This window comes from Colletotrichum siamense, assembly GCF_013390195.1.
Source record: "Colletotrichum siamense strain Cg363 chromosome Unknown KSG_Cg363_contig06, whole genome shotgun sequence".
In the NCBI taxonomy this organism is placed as follows: domain Eukaryota; kingdom Fungi; phylum Ascomycota; class Sordariomycetes; order Glomerellales; family Glomerellaceae; genus Colletotrichum; species Colletotrichum siamense.
In genome coordinates, this window is record NW_023501019.1 from 2,145,970 (window position 1) to 2,167,533 (window position 21,564).

Genomic DNA, 21,564 nt, shown 5'->3' on the forward strand with positions numbered 1-21,564 from the left:
GCAAAGATGACGGGCAACAGAAAACAGTCCAATCAGAGGTTCGGACGCAGGCTCCTGGGCGAAGAAAAGGGCAGGAGAGGCATCTTCGAGAGTCGAGGAGGTTGACCAATCAAAGCGTCGGAATCGAGCACATGGGGTTCCTGAATGGTATCTGGGCGCCCGCAGACGGTTTGCTTCCTACTCAAGAGAAACGTCAATCAACACGGCCACACAGGCCACATGGATCATTGGCAGACCCCTTGCCCGCGCGCACGCCTTCGTTGTGTGGGCTTTTCAAGGTCCCAGTCCGGGGCTGGCCTCTAGTCTGATGCAGCGACCTGGGGTCCAGAGCCAGAGGCACGAGACATGTGCTCGAGATGCGGTTGGACGACGGCTTCGATCGTCGACGACCGTTGCTTGCTGAACCGTGTTCCATCTGTGGCTGGTAACAGTCGTGTGCGCATCTGCGTGCCTTCTTTTCCGGTCGTGTGTGGTGACAGAGCGACAGGACACGAGTGGTTTCTAACCTTTGATGGCGATTGAGCTGAATCGCATGCAGATGGCCATGGATGACGAACCCCCTCCCTTTGCGAGCTCAGGGCCCGCTTGCAAAGTGAGCACGTGGGCGGTTTGCTGCTGTAAATCTCCCCAACGTATCGTTATCTCGTGCGTGCGACGCACTTCTTTTCTGGCCCTGCTGAATCCGTGGACTCGTGGAGGCTGTTGATCTTGTTCGTCTCAAATGCTTGGACTTGAGGTCGTCTAAACCGAGGTCGGTTGAGCTTGTACTCAAGAGGCCGCCTGGCAAGCATCGATTATGAGCGAATTGATCGCGGTGACTTCGCTGCAGAGGCATATGGAAACGGGCTAGCTGAGCTGTCATGATCGGATTTCCTCTTTCTGAGTTCCCGTGCAGCAGCGCGCGTCTCCTCTCTCCGTCTCCTCAAAAATAGAGTTTGGTCCCGATTTTCTCTCCAAGTGGAAGCTCTGTTGCGACGTGCCTCCTCCCAAAGCCAGAACGTGGGCGACCTGTCTGTTCCCGATTTAGCCTAGCGCCCGAACCCTGGAAACGGGGGCAGCCATGGGCGGGGCTTTGCAGGGGGCCGGTTCGCGGGTGCCGTGGTGGCTCAAGCACGGCACGAAGCTTGTCGATGCCGATTCTCCTCCACTCACTCGGCCGCCACCTCCAACAGGCGCACGTGACGATTCACTGTTCACTGACGCAGACTTGGGTATGAGAATCGCCAAGTCTTGGCAGAAAATCACTCAGCTATGGCCGCTTCGCGAGTTGTCTCAACGGCCCGGACACCAAACTCGTCCATGCATCCAAAGAGATCCATATTCCTAACTAGACCCAAACAAAAAGCTGCCTCATTAACATCGTAGCAATGTCCCCAAGTCCCTCACACCTTGGTGATGAGGGTTTTCCAAAAATCCCATGTCGCCAAACAAAACCGATACAAGTTACAGCATTTCACAGCGTCGTCGTTGAGCCCCCTTACACCTCGTTGCTGGGGTAAGTGACCTTTGTCGTCGCCGCAAACTCCTCCTTAATACTCCTCAAGCTGACGAAACGGCTGAGCAGGTTCGAGCTGCCCGCCTTGTCGTTGGTGCCACTGGCTCTGCCACCGCCGAACGGCTGCTGACCAACGACCGCGCCGGTGCTCTTGCAGTTGATGTAGAAGTTACCCGCAGAGTTGCGCAACTTGTCCTCGGCAAACCTGATGACTGATCGGTCCGAGGCAAAGATGGATCCTGTCAAGCCGTACTCCCCAGTTGAGTCAACGAGATCGCAGGCCTCCGAAAACGCATTCTTGTTTGTGACGTCGTCATACACGTGCACTGTGAGTACAGGGCCGAAGAGCTCGGTGCTCAAAAGCTTGTGGTTCTTGTTGGTTGTCTCGTAGATGGTAGGATGGATGAAGAAGCCCTTCGACTTGTCATACTTGCCTCCCGCTACAAGGGTCAGCTCCTTATCATTCTTGGCTTCGTCAATCACTCCAGACAGCTTGTTGAACGACGCCTCGTGGATGACAGGTCCCATGAAGTTTCCGTGTTCGGCGGGGTTGCCAATGGTAATTTTGTTGACCTCGTTCACGAGACCCTCCTTGAACTTGGGCCAAACCGACTTGGGTACGTAAGCCCGCGACGTCGCACTGCACTTCTGACCCTGGAACTCGAAAGCACCACGGACCGTCTGCTTAACAGCGTTGTCGATATCGGCGGATGCGTGGATAAGGTGGAAGTTTTTGCCGCCCGTCTCGCCGACGATTCTTGGGTAAGATTGGTAGCGGCCTTCAGCCACACCAGACCCGATTTCACCGTACAGCTTGCGGAAGACGGCAGTGCTACCAGTGTAGTGAAGAGCAGCGAACTTCTTGTGCTTCAGCGCGACCTTAGTGACCTCCTCAGGATTACCAGGTACGAACTGAATGACGTCGCGCGGCAAGCCAGCCTCCAGCAAGATGTTATAGACCAGCCAGTTTGAGAGAATAGCCGAGTCGCTGGGCTTCCAGACAACGACGTTGCCGAGCAGAGCTGGGGCTCCAGGCAGGTTACCAGCAATTGCAGTGAAGTTGAATGGGCTCACAGCGTACACGAAGCCCTCAAGAGCCCTGTACTCAACCCTGTTCCAAACACCAGGAGAGTTGTGTGAGGGCTGCTGAGCGTACAGCTCCTCGGCATACTGGACGTTGAAGCGCAAGAAGTCTGCCAGCTCTGCAGCAGCGTCGATCTCGGCCTGCCACGCGTTCTTGCCTTGGCCCACCATAGTTGTAGCCATGATATCGTAGCGGTATTTGCCCGAGATCAGGTCGGCGGCCTTGAGAAAGACGGCAGCTCGGTCGGCGAACGGCAGGGATTCCCACGCAGGCTTGGCGTTGAGGGCAGACGCGATGGCTTGGGAAACATGTTCCGGTGTTGCCTGGTGATACTTTGCGACGGTAGTAGCATGGTCGGCGGGGTTGAACTGTTCTCCGACAATGCCTGTCTTGATCTTGGGGGCTAGTCAGGACATCGTCACTCATTCGTAAACGGGCAATCAAGACCGACCTCTTTTCCTGCGACGACAACGGGAACCTCCAACGGCAATTTTGTGTTCAGTTGATCAATGGCAGCAGTCAAGCCTGCGCGTTCAGCCGAGCCCTTGGCATAGTGGTGCTGTGTGATTGTCAATCAACTACCCCTCACCACCCAGCTTCTTCCAAGCTTCGTTATTGGGACCTGTAACCCACGTTTGGCTCGTTGTTCACTTTGGGAACTTTGAAAGCAGCGAATGTCGCCGCTCTAGTGGTCGTTCTCGTCGCAGAGATGGCCAGGCGCGTTGATTGTCCAATAAGGGATGCAGCGGAAGCTCTCCGTCCAATAGATGCAATGCGTGAAGCACTCCGCAGCTGGGAGTTCAACAGCCCAGAAGCTCGGGTGGAGGACATGGTGGACAGATATGCAAAATAACGCCGTCTACAAAGATCAAGTGGCCAAAAGCTGGGCCTCTTCGGACGCGCACAAATCAATTGATAAGTCTGGCAAAGACCGTCTGTCGGCGATTGGGAGAGAACAGTAAGGAGGAGGGGGAGGTAGCTTGGAGGAGAGGGAAAGCGGAAACCAGTTGGTTATTAAGCTTCGGCACATCGGAGGCGCAACGTAATGAAAAGTCGTGAGTCGTGAGACATGCACCGTCGTTCCTAGATGCCGGCAACCATCAGGGCGCAACACACGGGTTGATGCGGGTTAAGAATGCGCGGGCAACGAGAAAGCTCATGAGGGGCTGCGGGGCTTGCCTGAGTTCAGAGGGACCTGGAATGTCATCCCGAATGCAATGACGTGGGGTCTTGCTGCGATCCCCTGCCGATAACAGTGGGTTTAGATGCTTATCACGGTTTGCGGGGTAGTTGCCCGCCAATCAGATACTCCAATTGTGCTGCAATCTGAAGCTCCAGCCAAGATAAGAGGTTGACTAGGCGATAAGGGAAGGCCTTTTGGGGAGCTTCCGATCCCGACACTGTAAAAGTCGGAACGACCCTCCGACCCGACGTCGGGACAGGCTTGGGGACGTTTTATCGAGAAATTAGGTTCAATCTCTACTGTTTTCAAGGGATGATATGCTTTTTTTATTAAAAAAAAAACAAAAAAAAACAGTAGGTATCTTATTTTCAGTCCTTACACTATTAATTTATGGCGCAACAGAAAAATCCAAACAAGAAAATGGACAAACGAAGCGAAGCCCGACCAAGTCCGGGCTGTGAAGATGCACCCGCATCTCTTATCTTTCCGCCGTCTGCCGCCGTTGCGAACATGGCCTCCTCCTCTTCAAGGGTATATCATTATGTAACCATCCATCTTCGGATAGAGCGTCCGATCATGCTAGCGACCACGCCCAGCGTGCTTATTCCCCGTCACCGTTGGGTCGCTCTTGTCCAGGGAATGGCATCACAGGCTCCGGCTTGAGGTTGTACTTGAGCAAGGGCACAGTCAGGCCGTAGCCTTCCGTAATGCCCTCGGGATCGTGCTGATTGACCTCGACCCGGATGCAGATATCCAGACTACCGTCGTTGCCAGTACCATGTTGCGCCGTAGCCGCCTTGTGCTTGGAGCCAGACTCGATCTCACCGAGATGCAGGTAATCGTGCCCGCCCTTGCCCGAGATCGTCGACCTTGCATCTCCATTGATTGACGGTGCTGCGAGCCCGCGGTTGGGCGAGTTCTCCGTCAAAATGGCAAAGTTACGGCTGGGCATGGTCACATGGTTGGAGCTTGACGTCTTGCTCGAGTCGCCCGGGTCCTTATCGAAGAACTTGAGAAGCGTCTCGTCTGTGTCGTGGTTCAAGTGGTGAATCTTGTTTCGTCTCGCCAGCAGGTTGGCGATCGCAGCTGGCGGTGGCTTGTTGGTGATGGCAGATGATACCACGTTGGCCATGTATCGGTGGTCGTTCTCGGTTGCAATGTTCAGACGGGGGTGGGAGTAGAAGCGGCCAAGTGCGGCGAGATGCACGTCGCCGCCGAGAATGGTGATGCGAACCGAGAATTCCGATGCAATAGCCTGCAGTCTTTCGACCAAAGCTCCGCGCTCCTTCTTGTGCGTTCTGGCCGTGTAGTGGTCATCGAGATCATCAAGCAAGTCGACGCTGCCATCGAAATGGTTGAAAACACCGCCAGCTATCTTGGTCAGCAAAGACAAGCGGCCGGAAGTTCTGATTGCACATACCCAGACCGAATCTTCGGTTCAAGAACTTGACTGGGCCCATGATAGGGCTTCTGAAGACGTTCTCCAGCCACGTGAGGCGCTAGCACCGGTCAGCTCGTTCACCCACACGCTAAAGAAGTCAAGCCAGTTTCTTACCGGATACGCAATCGGGATTCCCAACAACAATATCAAATGCTTCAAAGGGCGTCCTGATTCAGCCGCAGTCCTCAACTCATGTCTGAGGCGGCTGAAGATCAAGTCATATGTCTCGGGGTAGTTGATTTGATGTCTCGTACGCTACACTCGGTCAGCCAGAACAACCTTCTTGTCGGTGTCTTAGACAGCCCTTACCTCAGTTCGAGCGTCAATACCCAGGAAGGCGATACGCGCTCCCAGTCGGGCAAACATGTTGTGCGAATGCTCCGCTACGTACGGCTATAACACGTCAGTACTTGAGAGAATGGTATCAACTCAAGATATGCTTACGCCAGGCTGTGTTCCAACAATGTAGCTCGGGTCAGACTTTGCGGGTGCTACATAGGTGTCCATGAGTTGGTTGGGGTCGAGTCCCTGCCCTTCGGTGGTGGTCGTGCGATCTGTGCTCCTGTAAGTCCAACAGTCACGTTTCTCTCATGCAATGGCTACTCACCTGATGTATAAGTCGATACCGGGGGAGGCAAATGGTGCTGGAATAGCATATAGTACTTGTGAGCAGTTCCGCCAATGCCCCTGAAGACGTCGCATCGCATGAAATCGTCGACATAGGAACCGAATCCGTCGATAATCTGTTGCCGATTAGCAGAGCTTCTCCTTACATGCGGATTTCAACGTACGTCGTGGTCGTCCCAGATATTGACCTGGGGAATCTGGCCGTTGGCCGTGGCGAAGGGCTCAGTAGAGTACCTTGACTCAGTCAGAACTGCACCTGCGTTCAGAAACTGCCTCACACTCACCATCGAATGTAGTTCTTCAAGTAGTAGTCATCGCAAGCTTGGCGGAGCTTCTCCGGGAAGGGAAAATGCCTGCGCTTCTTGGGGTTCGAGATATCGGTCCACTCGCGCAAAGGACCGTCGACTCGGATTCCGTCATTGTAGATCTGATCGCCACCCCCAAGCCTAGACACAAGTCAGCAACACAGAAGGCAGTGATCCGAAACACTGGACGCACATGACATGGAACGGGCGTTCCTTGTGATGTCTGTTGACATCGTTCCACAGGGCGGGACCGCTCCAAGCATCCTCGTCGGTGCCAACACTGAAGCCGTTGCAAGAGTGGAACATGATGCGCATCGACTCGTTGACGGCGGGGACAAAGAAATGGTAGCGGTCTGGGCGGATACTGGAGAAGCGCATGTCGGGTATCAGGTACTCCCACTTGGCCTCGGCCTGGGAAAGAGGAAGCGACAAGTCAAACGCCCAAAAGGTGTTGCGCGGGTCTGAGTAGAGGCATTGGCCCTGAATTTCTGTGCTGTTCGCGCCTGCGCCGTTTGCGCCATTGGAGCCTTCACCATTAACGGTACCATTCGTTCCGTTAACGCCATTCACCTCAGGAATAGCATGCTGGGTGTCGGCAGAGCCTGCGGGACGCAAAATGAGGTGCGGCGCAAAGCTCTGCGTCTTTCCTCCGCCCTTAGCGACGATCAAGACGCTTCCATACCAGCGATCCGCGTCCATTCTGCGGTAGTTGAGCAGGGGACCGCAAATGATCTCCTTGCCATCGGGAGCGTCTGGCTGCTCGTAGGAGTGGGCGGTGGTCGCGCGAGGCTGCTCGTCGCCGGTGGCCTCGCCGGCAGCAATCATGATGGGCTTGAAGTTTGGTGCGGCGTTGGGGTTCTCGGGCTCGACGCGGTCGCGGTTCAGGAAGCTGGCAAGATCGTTTGTGGTTCCGCGGTCCTGAGGGTCGCGGGGCACTGCGTGGGCCTGGGCGGCATGGCGCGCAAAGGCAGAGCTCTCTTGGTGGCGCCATCTGTTGGCGGACGCGTGAGGGTTGTGGCCAACGTCATCGAGGGCCTCCCCTTGGGAGTGGTGAGACGACATGATGGCGATTTGCTATTTTCACGCCAGATTTCGTAGATTTCGGCTTCGATTCTGAATAACCAGCTGTTAGAATATGCGAAGCCCATGAGAACAGCTCTGAGCAACTGTGGCTCCTTACAATGTCTCGGCGCAAATTAGCCTGCCAGGGTCTGCTTGCGCGCCTGTGAGCTCTCGAGAGCTGGTCAGCAGGGGTTTGTTGTTTGCGATTGCGCGGCAACGAGGATATCAACAGTCGGGTATCTGGTACTACGGGAGGGACTGAGGCAAAGCGAGGAAGGGGGAAAAATGGGAACAGAGGGAAAAGAAAAACAGCTGGCGACGAGAGGGTGTTGCCAAATCCCACACCATAAATCGCACGAGAAAAGTGTGTTGTGTTGGATTGGATGCTTGTTTGGCCGGGTAGTGCAAAGTGACGCGGGCTAGGAATGAAGTGGCAGGGATTGGCGTCAGTGGGCACCTCCGCTACGCAACCACTGCGAGCAACGCCGCTAGAAGCTGCCTGTCGAGCTGCACGGTGGACCAGGGGCTTTCTAGGGGTGAACCTGGGACGGACCTGACCCGAGCGTGTCCGTGGAGTTCACGGGGGCAGAGGTGCTGCGGCGCTGACGCTGAAGATGATGGCAATCGCCGTTTGAGATGTGCAATATTCTTCTTGCTGGGGTGCTCTCTTGTCGCAAGTTTAGGATCAGACTTACGGAGGTAGCAGCAACCCCCGATGTTGGCCCGTTTGTCGTTTGGGGGCCAAACGACGATAACAAAATGGGCAGAACAGAATCCATGATCGCCGTATCTTTCTCTCGCTCCCTTTGCCTCCCTTGCACCGGTCTACAATCTACAGTCTACACCGTCTGTCTAGCTTGGCTGGCGCTGCTAGTACTGCCAGGCGAACCGGACATTCAACCCACCTCAGTCCGTCATCCTTGTTGGGGGGCTCGCAGCAAATCCAATCCAGTCCAACGCCGTCCAGCTGACCATGCAGTTGAGCCGTGTAAGAACCGGGTCCGAGTCTCCCTCTTACATCCCAGCGGCTCCTATTCGTGCAAGCATCCGAGTCTAATCCACGCATCCATCCGTCTCGATACGCCTTTTACGAATGCCATACTTGGGGGCTCAACAGTTGCTGATGCGTGGTAGGCAGCATCCTCCCGTCTCTTACATTACAATTGGCTGGTCATCGACAACGTGCTGGCGTTCCACCCATCGTCACCCGTCTCTGTGCCAAGTTTGCCGGTACTCGTCGGCGCCCTCTTTCGCCAATTTCTTTTTGGCTGGCGTCTTGGAGATGGGATGACGAGTGGCCAGAGCTCCCGCCAGCTTGCTTTTGGCAAACACACCGTTCCATGCTTGCAGGCGGTTCCCGGGCAGCGCACCACTCGGAGACCGCACAATGTAACCCTGCTACTGCGTAGTTTACATCGTACGAAGCCACGAAAGCCTCCTGCAAGGTAAAGCAGACAACAGAACATTTTGTCACTCCAGAGCTGAAAAGGCGAGACTGTGGCCCTTTAACCATAGTCACAGGAGGCCTGCGGAGGTACGGGAACAACAGTTCAAATGCGTTGAAGCCCACAGCTGCCGCGGCAAGCTGCTGATTGCTCGAATGGGCATCCGTAAATTGTCGATACGCGCTGCGATGCCTGCCAGATGTGGTCTGGTCGGGGGTGAAATTGGTCAACTACGTCAGGACTTGTGGCTCTTGGAAATGAAACAGGAATGCCCCCACAAGGCCAAGGCTTAAGGTACCTTAAATGACCCGCCGAGGATCCACCCTTGTTGCCCATCACCCTGGTCACCCGCTGTGACTGTTGAGCTTTCGCCCCCCGGCCCCGGCCCTGCCACATCCCGTATGTGAAATCGTATCGCGCGGCTGCCGGCGCGTCACTTGGCGTCCCGGTCTTCTTCTCCGGGCGCATCCACTCAGCGCCGGGTCCATCCCGCCTACCGCCGATTTTGTCGTGTCAAGCCATTTCTTCGATTCGGAGCACCGTGCCTGAGCCGAATGATACCCCTCGGGAAAATCGCCAGTACTTGACAATTGCATTCGGCCGACAATCGTGGGCGTGGATTGACAGGACGGAAGATCGCCATACGGGCGTCAACGATAGCACGCATCACAATTAGATGAGGAGGGTCTGGAGCCGGGATTAATGACACCAATCGAAAGGGTGATGGAACTGAGATGAAGTTGACCTATATCTTGGAGCGTCTTCATTCCGAAGCTCGAGTCACGGCTGTCATTGGCATTTGGTAGCTGTCTGCTCACTGTTCCCCAAGTACGTGCGTCCTAGTTGTGTTTAAATACCTTGTCATCGAATCCTCGGAGGGAAAAGTCACCACTAGGTGCACATCAAGGGACTACAATCTCGACCCTCATTCTGCCTGAAATACCTAGGTAAGAAGAGGGCCGTATTTGAGTCGGGCGATCGCGACAGCTCGAAACATCTACAAAGGCCTGGAGCAGGCGTGACCACATCTGCTGCAAAGCCCGTGAATTTGCAGCATTCCGCATCAGATTCCAGGCTGCAGCGGCCTCTGGGTGCGCTTCGTGAGGCTCGAGCTGGCGAGAATTCTGGGGTTGAGTCAATCAGGACCGTGCTGGGCAGGCAACAGCGGGCTTTAGCGGCTCTCGGCAGCGGCACATCAGCGGGGTCCCCTGCAGGTCACTGGACTTCGTGTCAAAAGCTCCCCACGATCCAGGCAGCATACCCCCCTGTCTCGCGTCTTCCTTTCTCTTTTCCCTGACCGCCGCGTCTCGTGCCTGGCGTGGCAAGCATGTTGGCCAGTGTACTGGCGACAGCTTCATGGCAAATGCGAATGCAGCCCGGCAAACAGACCTGTCACGGGCTAGCGTTGTGGCGCCAAAGCCATTGGAGGAGCTGAGGTGCTCCCTATGCTGCGGCGTTTGCAATGCAAGGTACCTTCGAGGAGGGCATCCGTCAGCTTATTGATGGTGTTTTACCCCAAAGAGCTAACATACCTACCAACGAGTAGACCTCCGTTTGTCAATACGTACCTGCCCAAATCGTGTCGTTGAGCTAGACTCTGCCTAAACGATCCTTTATTCAAGTCCCCTCTTTTTGACAACCAACGGTGAAGTCTCGATGTGAATAAGCGAGGTGTAAACCAGTATAAAATAACTTCATTGTTTCCTTCATCACTGACCAAATCCCTTCCGATTCACCTCAGCTGCATTCCATCTATCCTCCAGCCCGCTTGTCAACTGTTTCAAACTATATTGTCACTTCGAGGCTCAATTGCTCTTTCCTCTCCACCCCGTTCACTAGCAGTCAGTCACCTTCTCTACACCACCTTAGTTATTCAGGTAGGCTGCTCAACTCATTTACGCGGGAAGTCAAACCCATTGCCCCCGTCACCATGTCTCTCCCTCACCTTCAGGAGTTACCAGCTCCTCATGTGGAGCTGGTGAATTATATCCACGACCACCCGGAAAAGACGATGATTGACATCATGGAACCCTATCGCAAGTATGAGGGTCAGCTTCGTTCTGTCTTCGCCCAGGACCGCAAGAACCCGGCTCTTGACGACCCTCACATCAATCTTGTGCCATTGTTCAACGAAAACACCAAGAACATCAAGGTTCGAGCGCGTTCTCTGGACTCTGAAACTCAAGAGGAGAAGGACCGCTACATAATGGCCCTTCCAGATGATAAGCGACGACTCAATGGCTCTCCTGCCGTGGTCTCGTCCCTCAAGGAGTTCCAGAAGAACTTCAACGTGTTCTCCGAATCCTCCCTCGTCGATATGAATTGGGATAACGTCGTTGCCGCTGGATCCTCCGTCATCAACACCCTTCTGCCGGTCCCCGCTGAGTTCAACACTTCCAAGCGCAAACTTCGGGAATACTACCACGAGAAGTTCTGTCCGGCATCTGACGTTGATCTCTTCCTCTACGGACTGACCCACGACGAAGCCATTGAGAAGATCAAGGAGATTGAGACTGCGGTTCGAGACGCCATTTTGACTGAGGTCACTGTCGTTCGCACCAAATATGCCATCACGATTGCCTCTCAATACCCCACTCGACACATACAGGTAGGCATCAAGCGAGTATGATCAAGCAAACTTGACTAACAAACCACTCAGATTGTCTTGCGCGTGTATAAATCCATTGGAGAGGTATGTGGCATAATTTCACTTTTCTATCACAACCTAGCCAATGCAGGCCAGACGACGGCAAATAAACAGCTAACGACGTCAAGATTCTCACTGGTTTCGATATCGACGCGGCCGGTGGAGCCTACAACGGAAAGCAAGTTTGGGTGACTCCGCGAGCTTTGGGCAGTTTCATCACTCAGATCAACCACATCGACCTCACTCGTCGAAGCCCTTCCTATGAAAACCGTCTGTCCAAGTACAGTCATCGCAACTTCGAAGTCTACTGGCCTGATCTCGATCGCAGCCGCATCGATCCAACCATTTTCGAGCGTAGTTTTCAGAGAACCCTCGGCCTGGCTCGTCTGTTGGTCCTGGAACGACTCCCCACATCATCCGTTCGTGACGAATACCTCAACAAACGGAGGCAGGAGAGAGGTCGTCCAGCAGCAAATCGCTACAACCCCCACCAGCTATTTGGCAACATCAAAGACAGCCACGAGGATGAAGTTGCAGACTGGGTTGATGAGACCGACGTGTCCAACTACCATACATTCACAGTTCCCTACGGCCAGCAGTATGTTGAAAAACAAACGCAGATGCAGTGACTCCTGCTGACTAGTGCAGTTTCCATGCGAAGAAGATTGAGAAGCTTTGTTACACTCGAGATTTGCGTAAGCTTTTCCAGCCTTATGCATACATCATTCCCCGACTGACTTAATTCCTAGTCCTCAACGCCGAGTGGAACCAACCCAAGGAGAGGGAAGTCCACCTTCACCGACATCCTGCCTTCTTTGGTCGCGTTGAGGATGTCATCGAAGATTGCTGTGGCTCCTGTCCCAAACCATCAACCCCGGAGGAGGTAGAGGCGGCCGAGAAGGAGGCTGAGATTTACATCTCTGGCAAGGTCTCATTCCTGATCGTAAGTGCTGAGCCATTTCCTCGGTCAATCGACTTAGGGGGTTTATCATTGTGCATAACAAGTTGACTAACATGTCGGCAATAGGACGATCCCGGACGACAGCAAATCGGTTCCTTCAACCCTCTCAACGAGGATGACTGGACAGACATGGCCTACGTCGGAAACACAGCGCGTCTCTCCCAGAGTATTGTGGACGGCGATATCAACGAAGTTTTGGACTGGTTATCCCAGGAAGGGGCCGACCCAAACAAGAGGTCACACACTGGGTTTGCAGCATTGCATCTGGCTGTGATGGGCTCGACGCCTGATATTGTTCGTTGTCTTGTCGAGCACGGAGCTAGGTTGACTGCTCGTCTCGCTGATGGCCGGACCGCTCTCCACCTTGCTGCCGAGCGAGGCAATGTAGACATGATCAAGATTCTCATGGAGAAGAGCATTGCGAACGAGGAAGAAGAGGACGAGAAACAGGATCGCCGCCGCAAAGACATGCGTAATAAGTTGCAAGATGGCTCCTCCCGGAGCGTCCCCGAAGATGACGCGTCAATGAAGGGGAGCACCAACAACGAGGGCGATGACGAGGACTCTGACATTGACATGGTCGATGCCGGCAACACCGAAGCTGATTCTATGGCTACAGGATCCTTCGTCAAGGTCAAAGATGAAGACAAGAGCAAGGAAGATCTCGTGCTGGAGGAATCCACCGACGAGCCCGACTTTTACAAGATTGACGTCTTGGCTTGGGATATCCCCTGCTCCCCCCTTCACCTAGCAATTTCGGAAGGACACGAAGAGGCCGTCAAGGCCCTCTGTGAGTTCGGAAGCGACGCTCTTCTCCCAGTCAAATTCCTCGACTCTGAGAAGCAACCCACAGCCGCAATTCTTACCCTTGCGCTTGCCCTATCGCTACCTGTCGAGAAGGCTAAGTCTATGGCTCTCTTGTTATTGAAGCTGGGCGCTACTTCATCTCAAGCGGATCTCAACGGGTGCACCGCCTTCCACCGCTACGTTGAAAACGGTAGCCAGGAGATGATTGATGCGCTGTGGGAGCATGATAAGGCCGGTCTGAAGACTGCTCTAAACCACATGGTGTTCGGCAGCCGCTACTGGGACCCCCAGGCAATTGCTCCTCTTCATACAGCCATCGAGAATGGAGACTCAATCTTGGTGCTCAAGCTACTCGAAGCTGGCGCTAATCCTCAGATCGACTTCGACACCTGGCTGAAGGCAGTCAAATTCTCCAAGGCATCCAACCGACTAAGTACCTATGAGGAAAACAAGAAGCTGTTCCAGCGGTCAGTGACACAGCCCCTGATCGTTGCCATCAGGGGATGTTCCGACCCGGAAATAGCCCTCAAACTCCTCGAGAACGGCGCAGACCCCAACACTTTGACCAACGAATCACACCAGGTCATCTCGGACGAATGGCAACGACGATACAATAAGGGCCAGTCTATTCTGGATCTCGTGCGAAACCAGCTGAAGCACCTGCGCGAGTACAAGGGCGAGAAGACGTCTCTCAAGAAGCCTTCTTTACCCGGCGGCATCGAGGGCTTCCTCCGAACGTACGAAGAGGGGACTTACCAGCATTGGATGTTCTCTCAGAACATTGAATACCACAAGGCAAGCTATGAAAGAAACCTCGAACGGTACGAAGAAGAGAAGAAGAAGTACGCAGAGATTAAGGGTGCGTCTGAGAAGATGGAAGCCATTAAGGACGTCATCGCAACGCTCGAGAAGGTGGAGAAGACCATCATTGACAAGGGCGGCAAGACGTTCGAGGAGCTGTACCCCGATATCAAAGCTCCCGAAGACAACTCGAGCAATCGTGCTTCTTCGCCTGAGGAGAGACTCAACCTATACGACTACAACATTTCTTTCAGCGGCGTGACTGACGTCACTGAAACGAGGAGGGCTGCCTACCTGGAGATGTAAGTCACCGAATCAAGAGCGTCACGTAATGAAGCTAACAAAGTTGCAGGTTTGAGGCTGCATGGGCCGGAAATGTGGACAAGATCAAGAGTCTTACTTTGCAAGCTTGGGGCAAGGATCAAGATGAGCCACCGCTGAAAATCTCTGTCAACGACGATAGACAGAACACGCCTTTTTCATTGGCGTTTCTTCGCGGTCATCACGACGTAGCATCGGCAATCTTGGAGATTGTCATGGCTCAGTACGCCCCAGAGGATGAGGAGGCAACCCGGTACAAGCTGGACAACGGCAATTGCGACGACGAGGACGAGGAGTCCTACGAAAGCGACGCAGATTCCAGTGACGAACCCAAGATCATTTCAGAGATCGTCGATAAGAAGTTCACGATTGAGAACATTGGTCAGGTGTCGATGCAAGTCAAGTCGACTGTCAAGCCCATCGAGTTCTTGACTGAAAGCGTGGAAACCTTTGCGATGGCGAACGGCAAGCCGTGGAACACTTGTAGACAATCCCTGTTCATGTTTGTCGTGCAACAAGACGACCAAGCCGGATTGAAGGTACTCCTCGACATGGCCACCCACTTCGCTGGCCAGAAGCTCATCGACGGCCGACGCGGCGAGGAAGAAGAGGATGTCGGAGGGCGCTTCTCTTTCCCGGAAGATGCCTTCCTTCGGGCTGTCCAAGAAGGCAGAACCACAGTTTTGGCCGAGATCATCAGCCGAACCGGCGCGGGCATCCCGCTGGACGACCTTGTCAAGAAGAGTGGCATCGAGATGAAGAGGAAGCCGAGATATTATCAGGGATTGACGGTCTACGGAAAGAAGAGGTAAGTAGCTATCATTGTGATGATCGCGGCTGTACTGACAACATTACAGGAAGGACTGGGCAACAGCAGGGCGCAACATGGTTGTCAGGTCGACCGGGATGAAGACGCCGCCCCTCCTCCATGCTGCCCTCAATGGCAACATTGCCAGTGTGGAATGGTTCCTCAGCGATGCCCCGCATCGCCATTACACCGACTTTGGAAAGTCCAAGATAGCCCGGGAAGATCCCAGGCTGAAGCACCTCAGCCAGTCGCCGGGAGGGTTCGACCGCGCCATTTCAAAGTGGCTAGGCATTCAGAGTAAGTACGCCGCAATTCGTTCCATGGTACACTCCTTGCTGATATGGCCATCCAGATGAGCTCGTCTTGCACTGCGCCGTGATGGGACCGTCGAACGAGGCCACCGATAGGACGGTCAAGTACCTCATCCAGGCGTGTCCCAACTCCTTGGAGTACAAGTCGACCTCTGGTGAAACGCCCCTCTGGCTCGCCTTCTTCTTTGGCAAACTCGAGATCGCCAAGATGCTCATCAAGGCTGGCGCGAACCAGATGATCCGTAACAACGCGGGTGACAACATCATCCATGCTGCCTTGGACTGCTCTCCCAAGGCCTGCAGGCTCCGTCCCATGCTGGAAGTCGTCGACTCGAGCATCGTCACCCATTTGTTCCAGCAGCGCAACAACCTTCACGAAAGCGGCACAACCCCTCTGCACTCGTGGATCAGCAGTGCCTGTCGAGGATACCATTACACCTACAGGAAGTCGTACGACAATGACGACCAGATCCTCGAGGTTCTCGGCTTGATTCTGGAGTACTCCAAGGGCTCCGAGCTGGAGGTGCTCTCAGGTTCCGGCGACACTCCTCTGCACACGGCCGTCATGTCCCGGAACAAGCTCCTCACCAAAGCTCTGCTCGAATACAAGCCCAAGCTGTTGTACCGCGAGAACGCCGTCGGCCGCACCCCCGCAGAGATCGCCCGCGAGGAAGTGACCGGCGAGAAACTCACCGCGCCGGACACCATCTCCTTCAACTTCAAGAACTACAACAACGACAAGGAACCGCGCGCGCTGGTCAACCGCAATGCCGACACCTTTGTCGATTACAAGAACCGCAGTGCCAGGACAACCACGTCCTTGACGGACAAGCAACGGGTCTGGGAGATTGTCCGCTCTGTCCTCGAGCAGTACCCCGGCAAGCGCCGTCTAGTCTCCCTCAACGAAGCAAACGACGTCGCCAAGCGTCTGGGGGAGAAGTACAACAGCACTCGCTACTTCAACATCCGGGCGCGTAACGACGAGTATGCCGACGCCGAAGAGAACGAAGCCAAGGAGGAGAACAAGGAGGAATTTGCGGCTCACTCTCGGCAGGCAAGAAGTACTCAGGCTTGGTGCTTCCCCGAAGACGATGCACAGCCCAAGTGTGCGGGCTGCGGGGAGAAACACGCCTGACGCCAGGACGTTTGTCAATGTCGAGTGCCGCCGAGGAAGAAGCTAAGACAGAAACTGAGACAAAGACAGACGGCTCGATGATTTGTATGATTGAATTGTTTGTTCATTTGCACGCCCCATGTGGAAGGATGGACGTTAATTATCACGGGTCTTCGTGGCCTTTGCTCCAGATAGCTACCAGATTGAAAATCTCGTTACCCTCATCTCCCTCGCTCTCATCGTTCCAGCGCGAATTGTATTGGCTAAATCGGGTCAAGGAGAGGATTACGAAAACGGTGGCCTTTGTCTAAACCTCTGCGATGCTAATTCAAGAGATCGTAGAAATTCATGATTGTGGTCACCTGCGGTAGATATCATTGGATCAGTTACTATTAGATTCACGCAGAGATGGATATGGAAATGACTTTTCCCAACGCCTCTCCAGCTCTGCCAAGCACGTCCACAGAGCTATCCTGTGACACTCGCTCAAACTCCCTGGGTATCTCGAACAAAATCCACTGCTCGTCACCGGCAACCGTGGCCCTAGTCTCACCATCTGCACGTTTCACGTTAGTGGTAGACGGGCATTAGAGGAAGGCCCTCATCTTATGTAGACCTCGATCGTCTCCATGTCGCCAATGTCAGCATCCGCGACGGTAACATCCTCTTCAAGCTCATCACCATCGAACATGAGCGTGATGGGAGCATCGGGCGCCAAACCACGCATCTTGCGAAACAGTTCCATAATCGTTCCGATCTTGGTGGATGGTCGCACCGATGTCTTGAGGGGCTCGTCCGTCTTGGTCTTGAGGAGAACCTTGATCTTCTGCTCCTCGGGCTCGGCCTCTACGACCTCGTCACCCCCGTCTCCGCCTTCATCGTCGGAGTACTCCCCGCGGTCATGCCTGCGTTGCCTCGCCACTTGCCTCTCATGTTCCTCCCACAGCGCCGGTGTCCACATCTCCATGTGCACCTTTGTCCAGTCGTCCTTGAAACCGTCTTGCCCACCAGCTGTCTTGCGGTACTCGCCTTGTAGATCGAGACTATAGAGAGTTGTTAAATCGTAGAGCCTGTGCCCGCGCCAGGTGAGGAAAACCTCATTTATCTCTGACTGAGGAAGGTCCAGTCGTCCGCTGTGCACGTCTATCCATGCATTGCGGAGAACCTTGATCGGTTTGGACAGGGTGAACTTGAACTGCTTGCTGACGACGCCGGGTATGTCAGAGGTGACGAAGATGACCACTACCTGTTTCGCGTCCTCGCTCTGTTCCCTCGCCAGCCTCTCTTGAGCTTCTTTCCGCTGCTTTGCCGCTCGAATATACTCCGCCATCTCATCGTCGTCGTCTTCCGTGGCAGCGGGATTCTTTTCTTCGAATGGATCATCGTCGTCGTCATCTATCACCAAAGGAGAGGGATCACGGTCCTCAGGAACGCTTTTGCGGATGGGAGACGCATCGTATATGTCATCCTCGTCGTCGTCGCTATCGTCGATCGAAATGACAGGCTTCGATGGCAAAGGTTCCTGTTTGCGCGGCGTTCGGGAAGCAGCGGCGCGTGTCATTCGCTTGGATGGTGTCTCGGTGCCAGCTCGTTTGGAAGGCGACGGCTTTATTCTCGACTCTGGGGACTCGTCGCTTGTACGGGAACGTTTTGACGGCGGTGTGTCTGGGCCTCTGCTACGGTGGACAGATCAGCATCATGGAGGGGTGGCGCGAGGCTTGAGAGGGATGGTGGTACCTGAGATCCTCATGCTGGTGGTTGGTTTCGTGGAACGGATCTTCGCTTGCTCGTCTTGGTGAAGAGCCCCTTTTCGCGGGAGAAGGGGCTTGCGAGCTCTTTTCCCGCTCAGCCTGTTTGCGCTTGCGCTGTCGTTCCTGCTCCAGTCGCTCTTGCTCGAAGAGGCTGGCGCCACGGTTGAAGAGGCTAATCCCATCATCGTTGTCCTCGTCGTCGCTATTATTGACCACTGGTTTCGGTACAGCTTTCTGGCGCAAAGCAGTCGGCTTGAAAGGCAAGCGCTTTTTCGGCTTCGCCGCGTCTGCCATCGTGGCGCGGCTGGTTTTCGATTTTGTTGGAGAAAAAAAAAAATGGTGATGCGATGCGATCAAAGTTGTGTTGCAGGGGCCAACGGGAGGGTCGATGAAAAGCCGACAGACAAAAAGATGCAGCAGCCAACGGCTGGGGTTTTTGGGAGGGCAGTTTTCGACAACGTAGAAAGAAACGGAAAGCTCGGGAGCTATGCCGGAAGAAAAGAGGCGGCAGGAGAGAGCATCACGGCCATGCGCCCCGAGAATGAATTGGAAGGCGCGCGCATTGTGTTGGGGGGCGGCGGTCGCTGCAGTGTGGTGTGGTGTGTTTCCTTGGTGAGAGCGCAAGAATTGATTGCTGGACCCCACCAGCAGTTGCCTGCTGCACGCTTCAGACCGTGGGGTGTGCGCTGCCCAGGTAGCCTTACAGTGCGAACCATCCTGGGACCTGGTATCTTTTGGAGCGACCAGTGCAGCGTGCCTCCCGCCAGCCCCGCTTTGGCCGTCAACCGCATCGGCGCCAGCTGTCCGCCAGCCAGCAATCTTCGAAACATCGTCAACGCATCCAGTGCCAGGATCCATCAGCCTCACTCACTCACTCACTCACCACTGTCGACTGCACCTTACACCCACCGATCGCATCCATCGACCTTACCTTATTCAGGAGCAGAGAGCCTCACAATGGAGAACGGAAACATCAGCCAGGGCGAGGGTAAGGACCCCTCCAGCTTCCTCAGCGACATCATCGGCAACCCCGTCACTGTGAAGCTCAACTCGGGCGTCGTCTACAAGGGTGAGTGATTGATTATGTTGAGGCTGGAAATACTCAGCATCTGCTTGTTTTGACTTGGTTTGGGGAGCTAACACGCCGGAAAGGTGAGCTGCAGTCTGTTGACGGCTACATGAACATCGCGCTGGAAAAGACTGAGGAGTACGTCAACGGCGTCAAGAGGCGGGCGTACGGCGACGCGTTTGTGAGAGGAAACAACGGTGAGTCAAAACTGTCCCAGCAATTTTGGGATTATCATACTGATGACTGTTGTACAGTCATGTACATCTCCGCGGACTCGTGAGGGAAAGGAGAATGAGAATTTGATAATGGCTACGCGGAGGGCTGAAGCTGGGCACTGCGTCTGCAGATGATACTCGTCGAAGACGCTCATCACACAAAAAGAAGAATCTATCAAGCATGAAATATACCCTCAGTTCCCAGCCTATCGGTTACCAATCACAACCTCGAAGTCCACGCGAAATATGTGACGCCATGCAGCGCAACCTCCCCCTTCTCATTCTTCTCGACCGTCTCTCCTGCCAGAATCTCATCAAACCTGTCCTTAAAACCCTTGGCTGCCGCGCCCTCCAGCACAGCAATCTGGCTCAGCGTACGGATACGGTTCCACACCGCCTCGGGCGTAAGCCAGACGGTGAAGGGCACCTTTTCCTCGCCGACAGGAACGCTGAAGAGGGGCATCTTCCGCCCACCCTCGAGCACAACGTCCTTGACGGCCTTGAGCGGGTTCGAGTCGAGCTGCCGGTCAAAGACGTCTTTCCAGACGAAGTCGCGGAAGCGGGGCTGGCCGTCGGTGCCAAGGCTAAAGACCAGCTCGTTGAGTGACTGCTCCCATGGCGTGCTGGCTTGCCAATGCTTTGGCTTGTTGTCTATCGCCATTGTCAGCTGGGGAAAACCTTTAATTCGTGAGCGGATATCGTAATGGAGAAGGTCTGACAGTCTTCAATATTCCAGATCAACCCCAGCACAGCTGTAGGTCTCAAGACGCGGTGGATCTCCTTGAGAGCATCCTCGTTTGCGAACCTGTCGGTGTCAGTATCTTGCCAGCGGCAACTTCTCAAGCTCCCTTACCAGTGAAAAGCCTGTTCATAACGTCATGTCAGCGGTGAATCATTTAAAGCCAAAGTGTCTCAGGTCGAGCCTGAGAGGGAACAGGAGACTGACCTGTCCAACAACACACGCATCGCCCCACTCCTCCTCCAATGGCACCTTGGCCGCAAACCCATCCCTCACCACCGTGCCCTTCAACGCCTTCCTCTCCAGCTCTGCGCGCATCTCCGCATGAGGCTCTACAGCCACGACATTGAAGCTCTCGTGCCTAGCGGCCAGAACCTCTGTCAATTTGCCCGTGCCCGCCGCCAGGTCGAGGACATTGGCATGTGCAAAGTCGGCAATCTTCAGATGCGAAAGGAACCGCTGCGTCGCCTCGGGCGGGTACGAGGGCCGGTACGCGTCATATGAAGCCGCGTCCGAGAAACCCTTGGTACCGGGGTGAAGTTCCGTGGGAGACATGTCGGTTTGTTCGCCTTTCTATATCTCCAAGAAAAATTCTAGATTCGAATGTTTAACGCTAAACAGTCGACAGTCTAGGCGATGGCCAGCATGTAATGACTCCAAAAGCCGAGATTCTATGTGCACAGACGGAATAGATAGATACTCTCGGAAGGGAAAAGTAGTCGCGGGAAAGCTCAGATGTCCACGTTGATATCCCTCAAGGCCAAGGATCCTTCATCGGCGGCGCACGTCATGTCCGTTGAGCCACTTATGCCAGCGTGGGGTGGGTAGGGAGGGAGGGGCAAAGCGAAGGAGGGGACCCATGGGAGGCGTGGAGTTGGGCATATCCGGCGGCCGGTGCCGAAATCGCGGAGGTTGCGCCGAAGAACGGAGCAAAGAGAAAGGCACCTCATGCAATGGTGGGAGCCGAAAATGCACTTGCCAGGTGCAAGGATACATACATGACGTTGCAGGCTTACTATTGGGCTTACTTTATGCCGCTTCATCCCCCAGCCTTGACACCACGATTTCTTCTCACAAGTCCAAGCAGTCAGCGCATCCGAGAGCGAAAACAGACTAATCGCAACGAAGAATCACTGAACCTGCACGGCAATTGTTCTTAATTTTTCTGTTTATTCTTTCTATGTGATTGACGTTGTTAAGGATAGTCGGTGCCCCTTTCATTTTAGAGGCCTGACGATGGATTTCATCGCATTTCCGATCGTCTGCTGTTCCCCTCCTTCCCTCGCTGTCTCTCCTGCTTGTAACCCCGTCCGCAGATATTTTTACAATCCTCAAACGCCTTTTGGGAGCCTCCTTTTTTGTTAGGCGCCAAGATTCC

The 21,564-nt window shown here is 54.5% G+C and overlaps 6 protein-coding genes across 6 annotated transcripts; 2 read left to right on the forward strand and 4 right to left on the reverse strand.

The window, feature by feature from the left end:
• Positions 1-1,477: 1,477 nt before the first annotated feature.
• On the reverse strand, positions 1,478-3,410 carry CGCS363_v009552 (Delta-1-pyrroline-5-carboxylate dehydrogenase; the record flags this gene model as incomplete). Its single annotated transcript, XM_036641401.1, has 3 exons — positions 1,478-2,974; positions 3,031-3,138; positions 3,213-3,410. The coding sequence occupies 3 exons, from the start codon at positions 3,408-3,410 to the stop codon at positions 1,478-1,480; spliced, it is 1,803 nt and encodes a 600-aa protein (XP_036493811.1).
• A 953-nt stretch (positions 3,411-4,363) lies between these two features.
• On the reverse strand, positions 4,364-7,197 carry CGCS363_v009553 (Uncharacterized protein; the record flags this gene model as incomplete). The annotated part of the gene is made up of 9 exons (XM_036641402.1): positions 4,364-5,133; positions 5,183-5,261; positions 5,318-5,458; positions 5,513-5,596; positions 5,648-5,757; positions 5,811-5,946; positions 5,995-6,064; positions 6,115-6,276; positions 6,329-7,197. The coding sequence occupies 9 exons, from the start codon at positions 7,195-7,197 to the stop codon at positions 4,364-4,366; spliced, it is 2,421 nt and encodes an 806-aa protein (XP_036493810.1).
• A 3,375-nt stretch (positions 7,198-10,572) lies between these two features.
• Positions 10,573-16,433, forward strand: MIMI_R883 (Uncharacterized protein; the record flags this gene model as incomplete). Its single annotated transcript, XM_036641403.1, has 9 exons — positions 10,573-11,250; positions 11,302-11,334; positions 11,418-11,887; positions 11,938-11,984; positions 12,039-12,232; positions 12,317-14,160; positions 14,211-14,987; positions 15,037-15,284; positions 15,340-16,433. 9 exons carry the CDS (start codon positions 10,573-10,575, stop codon positions 16,431-16,433), a joined length of 5,385 nt encoding a protein of 1,794 aa, XP_036492935.1.
• A 580-nt stretch (positions 16,434-17,013) lies between these two features.
• On the reverse strand, positions 17,014-18,457 carry ESC2 (the record flags this gene model as incomplete). The annotated part of the gene is made up of 2 exons (XM_036641404.1): positions 17,014-18,088; positions 18,150-18,457. 2 exons carry the CDS (start codon positions 18,455-18,457, stop codon positions 17,014-17,016), a joined length of 1,383 nt encoding a protein of 460 aa, XP_036493815.1.
• A 663-nt stretch (positions 18,458-19,120) lies between these two features.
• On the forward strand, positions 19,121-19,512 carry LSM6 (U6 snRNA-associated Sm-like protein LSm6; the record flags this gene model as incomplete). Its single annotated transcript, XM_036641405.1, has 3 exons — positions 19,121-19,232; positions 19,316-19,429; positions 19,487-19,512. 3 exons carry the CDS (start codon positions 19,121-19,123, stop codon positions 19,510-19,512), a joined length of 252 nt encoding a protein of 83 aa, XP_036493814.1.
• A 155-nt stretch (positions 19,513-19,667) lies between these two features.
• On the reverse strand, positions 19,668-20,741 carry CGCS363_v009557 (putative methyltransferase; the record flags this gene model as incomplete). The annotated part of the gene is made up of 4 exons (XM_036641406.1): positions 19,668-20,098; positions 20,167-20,252; positions 20,301-20,311; positions 20,394-20,741. The coding sequence occupies 4 exons, from the start codon at positions 20,739-20,741 to the stop codon at positions 19,668-19,670; spliced, it is 876 nt and encodes a 291-aa protein (XP_036493813.1).
• Between the last annotated feature and the right edge of the window lie 823 nt (positions 20,742-21,564).